Here is an 8,125-nt window from a genome sequence, read left to right as displayed (position 1 = left end):
AAAACAAAAAACAAACTGTGGATTTGCTTGTTTTTAGACAGGGTCTTGCTCTGCCGCACAGATTAGAGAGCAGTGGCATGATCTCGGCTCACTGCAACCTCGACCTCCCAGGCTCAAGCGATCCTCCCACCTTGGCCTCTCAAAGTGCTGGACTACAGGCGGGAGCCAACGCGCCCGGTCTAAAAACGGTTTTAATCCGTCCGCTGAACTATTGCCCCCGACGGGCTTTGTTCGAAGACAATCACAGAAGCCGGGTCAAGGCCGGCCCGGACGAAAGCACAGTCATCAGCCCCACACAGAGCTCTCGGCGCGCAACTGAGGCTGCGCAGGCTTAGGGCGGGGCATGGTGACGCGACTGCCGGAAGCGGGTCTGGAGCGGGCGAGACGCCTAGGGCGGGCGATCGCTGTTTAGCTCCGCGCGGTGCGGTGCGGGCGGCCGAGTCGGGGCGTCATGGAGGATGAGCGGAGCTTTTCGGATATCTGCGGCGGCCGCCTGGCCCTGCAGCGCCGCTACTACTCCCCGTCCTGCCGGGAATTCTGCCTCAGCTGCCCTCGGCTCTCGCTGCGTTCGCTCACCGCTGTCACCTGCACGGTGTGGCTGGCGGCCTACGGACTCTTCACCCTCTGCGAGGTAAGGGCAAGTCGGCCCCTCCCCGCGGTCGAAGGAGGGGGTTCGGCTTTGGGAGGGTCTTTGGGATCTTTGGTCGAGCCCGGACCTCTGGTCGGCCCCTCCTACAATGATAGAACAGAAGGGCGGGAACTCACGGGTTCTGGGGACGACATTCCGCTGCTGGACAGCTCTTTAAATGACGTTTAGTGAAGTGTGTGCTCCTGGACAGTACCTTCCCTCTCCGTGGCTGTGCTCTGCTCGGTGGGTTCACTCAGCACACATCTAGTTCTTGCACGACGGTATAAAACTTTAACTTCCATGTGTTCTATGTAGTATAGGCACGCAGTAATTTAATTCCAGGAGTTCAGGGAACTCTTAAGTGAGTCTTCCTTGTCCATCACTTCTGCTCCTCAAAGTAGTACTGCTAACAATACTTTATGTAGACTTCCACAAACTGTCTTTGCCTCCACAAGTGTGTGTGTTTATCCGTGTGTATAGATAGTGTTAGAGTTCTTCCTAATCTCAGTTTTTCAAGGCAGTTTTTTAACCCTCCGTCCTCCCAAACCCTTCCCCAATTTCAAGTACTTTCTAAAGGATTGTGAAATTTTTTGGACGTGTGTGATATCTGTGCTCAATTTCCAGATTCATTCCTGTTTTCTTTGAGCCTCAATTTTCTACATCTCTAATATAGAATTCATGCCTGCCATACCAGCTTCATGATATCGTGAGGGTTAAATGCAGTAACTTTGTGACAGCTCTCAAATAAAAAGAATTATCCCAGTTGCCCTTTTCAGGATGAGTTGTAGTTTCATATGTAGTGCCTGAATTGAATGTATTACCCCAGAAGTGATCTTATCAGAGCTAAGTACAGCAGGGCTATTTATTTCTGTAACTTGGATATTGTTTCCATTACTGCATCCATTAGCTTTTTTGCTGTCAAAGCATGTTTCAGAGCATGGTAATTTAGCATAGAAATATGCAGAATTAAGACTGCCCTAATTGTAGGAAACTATATCTAACTGTATCTAAACTGTATGTTTGTTCAGGTGAAGGGCTGTACCTCACGCCTGTAATCCCAGCACTTTGGGATGCTGAGGCGGGCGGATCACTTGAGGTCAGGAGTTCGATACCAGCCTGGCCAACATGGTGAAACCACGTCTTTACGAAAAATACAAAAATTAGCTGGGCGTGGTGGCTCACGCTTGTAGTGCCAGCTACTCGGGAGGCTGAGGCGGGAGAATTGCTTGAATCCGGTAGGCGGAGGTAGCAGTGAGCTGAGATCACGCCACTGCGCTCCACCTGGGCAACAGAGGGAGACTCTGTCTCAAAAAAAAAAAAAGAAAAAGAAAAAAGTTTATTCGTAAGTCCGTTAAAATGATTAAGTTGATAGCCCCCCTAAAATTTAATTTACAGTATAGTTGAATTTTAGTACTAGCCTGAGTTCTTTTTTTTTTTTTTGAGACAGAGTCTCGCTTTGTTGCCCAGGCTGGAGTGCAGTGGCGCGATTTCGGCTCACTGCAAGCTCCGCCTCCTGGGTTCACGCCATTCTCCTGCCTCAGTCTCCTGAATAGCTGGGACTGCAGGCACCCGCCACCACACCCGGCTAATTTTTTTGTATTTTTAGTAGAGACGGGGTTTCACTGTGTTAGCCAGGGTTTCACTGTGTTAGCCAGGATGGTCTCGATCTCCTGACCTTGTGATCCTCCCACCTCGGCCTCCCAAAGTGCTGGGATTACAGGCGTGAGCCACCGCGCCCAGCCTAGCCTGAGTTCTTATAGCCTATGTGTGTGGTCATGTGAGGAGGAGGAAATAGATATTTATTAAATGCCCACTGAGTGCCAGATGCTTTACTGAATTCCTTACTTTAGCCCTAGAACGAAGAAAACCAAAGCTCACAAAGAGGGGTGAGTTATCCAAAGTCTCAAAGCAGTAAATGGCAGATCTGGGCTTCCAACCCAGGGCTTTCTGACTCTGAGACCCTTTCTTTTCCTTTATACCATTGTATAGTTGATCTCAGGCAAAATTTAAAAACAAAAATCTGTTTTTGTGCCAGGTCCTTTCTGTACTTATCTCTCTCATCCTGGTGTACTCTGCTTACCCCCATCAAGTACCCCAGGACTCAGTGACCACATCTTCCTTTAAACTCTACTGCAACACTTTCTAAGGGCTCTGTGTGCCAAAATTTCTTACCTTTCCTATTCAAAACTGCTTATGAGAGTAATGAATATCTGGAATGAGAAGAAATCTGATTGAAGGAATTCATTCAAACATACAGCTTAACCCCAACCCAAATGAATATTGAATTGTTTCAATTCTACACAGTAAAATGAAGTTGAAAAAAATGCAGATAGTAGGGCATGGATTGCTCTTATTGGAAAGCTGACATGATCAAATCCTTAAGGATTTACTGTTCTTCATCCCTTCATTCCTTCTTGTTTTTAAGTTCACAGTTCTATTAAAGTTCCAGGTTGTTCCCTTGTTTATTCCAACCTGGAATGTTCTTCCCCCTTCCCTTTCAACTAATTATATTGGTCACTAACCACCACCTCCCCTGTACCAATTAAATCCTAGTTCCTTGGATGTGATGGGATATATTCTTGTGTGCTTTAATGTCTTTTTCTTTTTCTTTCTTTCTTTTTTTTTTAACTTTTCCTTTGGCACTTATAGTCAGTATCAGAGTGTCCTCCAGAATATTTTCTGTGTATTAATCTTGCCTTTAATAAATCTGTAAGGGTCAGGGCTGAATTGTATTCCTCTCCATTCTTCATAATGCTTATTCAGTGCAATTAATTAACTCAAAATTAGATCTTTCTGGATCATCAGAGACCCAGTACTGAATCCCCCATTCATCAATCAACAAATAATTATCTAGCACAGAGATAAGCAAACTTTTTCTTTCTTTCCTTTTTTTTGAGACAGTTCCTCACTCTGTTGCTCAAGCTGGAGTGTAGTGGTACGAATACCCCTCACTGCAGCCTCAGTTTCCTGTACTCAAGCGATCCTCTTATCTCAGCCTCCTGAGTAGCTAGGACTACAGACATGTGCTACCACACCTGGCTAATTTTTGTATTTTTTGTAGAGACAGGGTCTCACTAGGTTGCCCAGGGTGGTCTTGAACTCCTGGCCTCAAGCGATTCCCCCAGCGTTGGCCTCCCAAAGTGTTGGGATTATAGGCGTAAGCCACAATGCCTGGCCCAAACATTTTCATTAAAAGACTAGATAGTAAATATAGCAGGTTCTGTGGGGTCTGTCTCACAATATTCCTTTCTTTCTTTCTACAACCCTGTGAAAACTTAAAAATCATTCTTTGCTTGAGATGGGCCAGACAAAACCAGACCACAGGCCCAAATAATTTGCAGATCCCTGATCTAACACTATGGGTTAAATATAAAGAAGTAGAAAGAGACCATCAAAGAAAACCAGAGCTAGTGAGTGGTTGAAGTGGTAAAAAACCAGGTTTTATTCAGGAACTACTACAGTAGGGGAAAAGAGACTTCAGTATAGAATTCCAAATTTCCTCAGTTCTGAATACAGCATGGAAAACTGGAGATTTATAGCCAAGGAGCAGGGTGGGAGTCAGTGGATAGAAAATTACCCAAAGGAAACATCAGGGGCAAGGTGGGATTCTGGCTAAACTGACTTGACAGGATTCTTGCTGAAGGCAGGCCAGGCTGATCAAATACCAAGGGTGGGAGTTCTTTCTAAACTGATTCAGCAAGATTCTTGCTACAACTGGGTGGGTAGTGCAGGCCCAACAGAGATGTCAAGGTCAGGGCCTAGAGAGCTTAGAGGAACCTGACTAGAGGTAGATAAAGGAGAGTGTCTTGTCAGTGCAAAGAATAATAAGATACTCCCTGCCCTCAAGGATTGCAGTCCAAAATTACAAAATTTCTTTGATTCTAGGTCATCAATATTTTTTTCCCTGTGCCAGCCTTCTAAGTCATAGCTTTGCCAGGTGCAATGGCTCACGCCTGTAATCCCAGCACTTTGGGAGGTTGAGGCGGGTGGATCACCTGAGGTCAGGAGTTCGAGACCAGCCGGGCCAACATAGTGAAACCCCGTCTCTACTAAAAATACAAAAAAAAATTAGCTGGGCGTGGTGGCGGGTGCCTGTAATCCCAGTTACTAGGGAGGCTGAGGCTGGAGAATCGCTTGAACCCAAGAGGTGGAGGTTGCAATGAGCCAAGATCACACCACTGCACTCCAGTCAGGGAAACATGAGCGAAACTCTGTCTCGAATGAATGAATGAATGGATGAATGCAAGCTTCTGGGAAAAAAGATAAAACAGTGCCACATGAAAGAAACACACACCAATAGGACAACACATTTTAACTTCAGAAATGTTAAAGATTGTACATTTGTCTTAGAATCAAGGGAATAAATAATATATACCATTTTTTGAGTCCTTAACACATCACTTAGTCAACTGTAAATAACACAGAACAACTAAAATAGCCTTAAGAGATCAGGACCTTTTCTGTTAACAAGAAGTCATAAGGTAGGAGGGCTCCAGAGTTCACATAGAAACTCATTTGATTCCCGCTCTTGTCATCTTACTGCTGACACCCTTAGTGTGCCCTACTTGTCCTCCACCTGGTCCTCCAAGTGCAGAAACTGCATTTCCACCCTTAGCGTCCTCTAGTTGTCCTCTACTAGCTCTCCACTAGGTCTGGCAGAGGCCATAGTAGTTCCAGGTATCTAAACCTCATGATGAAGGGAACGTCTCTTCTGTAGATTTTTAAAGATGAATTCATGTTTTCCGGAAGCCCCTCCAGCAGATCTCCCCTCACATCTCATTGGCCAGAGTTGTGTCACATGCCCATTTTTAAACCAGCCATTGGCAGAAGGGGTGGGAACCAATCATGATTCACTCACAGTTCAACTGGGGCTGGTGGGTGGCCGTTTATTAGGCAAGCCATAGTATCTGCTACACTGTACTAAGCACTTTATAATTGTTCAGTCTATGGTTTTGCACTATATACACAGATGGTTCCCAACTTATGATGGTTTGACTTAGGATTTTTTGACTTTAGAATGATGCAGAAACAATACACACGATACTGCAAGTACCCATACAAACATTGTTTTTCACTTTAAAGTATAGCATTGAATAAATTACGTGAGATTTTCCACACGTTACTATAAAATCAGGTTTTGTGTTACATGATTTGCCCAACTGTAGGCTAACGTAAGTGTTCTGAGCACGTTTAAGGTAGGCTAGGCTAAGCTCTGATGCTTGATAGATGTATTAAGTACACTTTTTAATTTTAGTTTTTCATTTGAGTGCTAGAACTCAATATTAAATGCATTTGCATGGGTTTATCAGGACATAGCTCCCTCCTGTATTCTGCTGAGGGAGTGTGAAAGGAAAAGATTTGGGGTCCTTTTTTTTTTTTTTGGAGACGTCTCTGTCACCCAGGCTGGAGTGCAATGGTGCGATCTCGGCTCACTGCAACCTCCACCTCCCTGGTTCAAGTAATCCTCCTGCCTCAGCCTCCGGAGTAGCTGGGACTAGAGGCGCATGCCACACGCCCAGCTAATTTTTGTATTTTTAGTAGAGACGGGGTTTCACCATGTTGGCCAGGATGGTCTCAATCTCTTGACCTTGTGATCCGCCTGCCTTGGCCTCCAGAAGTGCTAGGATTACAGGCTTGAGCCACTACGCCTGGCTGGGTCCTTTCTTTTTTTAAAGATACAGTGTCATATTCTGGTACCCAAGCTAGAGTGCAGTTGTATGATCATAGCTCACTGCACCCTCAAATTCCTGGGCTCAAGTGATCCTCCTGCCTCAGTCTCCCTAGTAGCTGGAATTATAGGTGCAAGCTACTGCATTCAGTTGATTTGGGCCCTTAATTTGGAATTTTGGAAAAATCGTTTCTGAGATTGCTGTGATGATGGTGGACATTTTGCTGATGGAGGTTTTCCCCAGACCTATCCATTTGTTGTCTGGATCTGTTTCACTGTATACTTTTATAGCACCTCAGAACCCAAATAAAAGCAATTTCCTTTTCCTCCATGCATGTTCCCCTCATCTGACAAGAGAAGAAAGGCTTTTTTCCTCTTTACCTGGAGTTGACTGGTACCACTTGGTAATCTTACTGCCTGTGTCTGGCTCTCTCTTCAGAACAGCATGATCCTCTCTGCTGCCATCTTCATCACCCTCTTAGGTCTGCTTGGTTATCTCCATTTTGTGAAGATTGATCAGGAGACTCTGTTAATCATTGATTCCCTTGGCATTCAGATGACTTCATCTTATGCTTCAGGCAAAGAAAGCACTACCTTCATAGAAATGGGCAAGGTCAAGGATATTGTCATCAATGAGGCTATCTACATGGTAAGTATTTAAAAGGTAGTATTACAGTCCTCTCTGGAGGAGGTAGCCAGCCCATGGGGTGTTCCCAGATCTATACTGAGCCTTAATACCTAAAGTACTTGATGTCACAGAATTAAACATGAAGATCCTCTGCTCCAGTACTTATAGTACTAGAGTTTTCTTTTGGCTGGCATGTCTATAAACCATAAAAGTGAGACTTATATGTAAAAGGTGAATCTCCTTATTTTTAAAGAGATACAGCAGGTTTTCATGGATAGAGAATTAGTATTTCAACTTTATCTTCAAGACCAACTCCAAAATTATCACTGGCATTTTTTCCTTCTCTTTCTTTCTTTTTTCTTTTTTTGTGAGACCCTGTCTGTTACCCAGGCTGGAGTGTAGTGGCTTAATCACAGCTCACTGCAGCCTCAACTTCCCAGGCTCAAGCCATCCTCCCACCTCAGCCTCCTGAGTAGCTGGGACTACAGGCACGCACCACCATGCTTAGCTCGTTTTTTCTATTTTTTGTAGAGATGGAGTCTCACTATGTTGCCTAAGCTGGTCTTGAATTCCTGGGCTCAAGCCCTCCTCCTGCTGTGGCCTCCCCAAGTGTTCAGTTTACAGGTTTGAGCCACTATGCCTGGCCCTGTCTTTTTTCATTTAAAGAACAAGAATATACTTTTCTCCCACTTCAAAAGCTATCAAGTATTCTACCACTTAACCATTTGTGAAAAAGCGTTGAGCCTTACCTTAGAAAAAAAGAATGTGGCCAGGCGCAGTGGCTCACACCTGTAATCCCAGCACTTTGGGAGGCCAAGGCGGGCGGATCACCTGAGGTCGGGAGTTCCAGACCAGCCTGGCCAACATGGTGAAACCCCATCTCTACTGAAAATACAAAAAATTAGCCAGGCATGGTGGCAAGCACCTGTAATCCCAGCTACTTGGGAGGCTGAGGCAGGAGAATTGCTTGAACCCGGGAGGTGGAGGTTGCAGTGAGCCAAGATTGCACCACTGTACTCCAGCTTGGGCAACAGAGTGAGACTCTGTCTCAAAAAAAGAAAAAGAAAAAGAAAAAAGGAATGCAAAATGAGTTTCACTTAGACTTTGCTATTTGATTTATTTTCTTACAGCAGAAGGTGATTTACTACCTCTGCATCTTATTGAAGGATCCAGTGGAACCACATAGGATATCCCAAGTAGT

General features: G+C 44.9%; 1 protein-coding gene across 3 annotated transcripts in view; it reads left to right on the top strand.

Moving 5' to 3' along the window:
• Positions 1-362: 362 nt before the first annotated feature.
• The window catches only part of PIGH (phosphatidylinositol glycan anchor biosynthesis, class H), a 19,361-nt gene continuing 11,598 nt past the window's right edge, over positions 363-8,125 (top strand). Inside the window, exons 1-3 of one of the 3 annotated variants that reach the window (XM_011994228.1) lie at positions 363-631; positions 6,736-6,945; positions 8,055-8,120. In XM_011994228.1, the coding sequence (XP_011849618.1) occupies positions 452-631; positions 6,736-6,945; positions 8,055-8,120 (456 nt within the window). In that variant the 5' untranslated portion in view covers positions 363-451. The remainder of the gene's footprint in view (positions 632-6,735; positions 6,946-8,054; positions 8,121-8,125) is intronic. The other 2 variants (XM_011994229.1, XM_011994230.1) reach the window with 2 other exon arrangements.

The sequence above is a fragment of the Mandrillus leucophaeus genome, unplaced genomic scaffold (genome assembly GCF_000951045.1).
Source record: "Mandrillus leucophaeus isolate KB7577 unplaced genomic scaffold, Mleu.le_1.0 Scaffold448, whole genome shotgun sequence".
Lineage (NCBI taxonomy): Eukaryota > Metazoa > Chordata > Mammalia > Primates > Cercopithecidae > Mandrillus > Mandrillus leucophaeus.
Note: the sequence above shows the minus strand (reverse complement) of the source record. Positions and strands in the feature narration are given on the sequence as shown.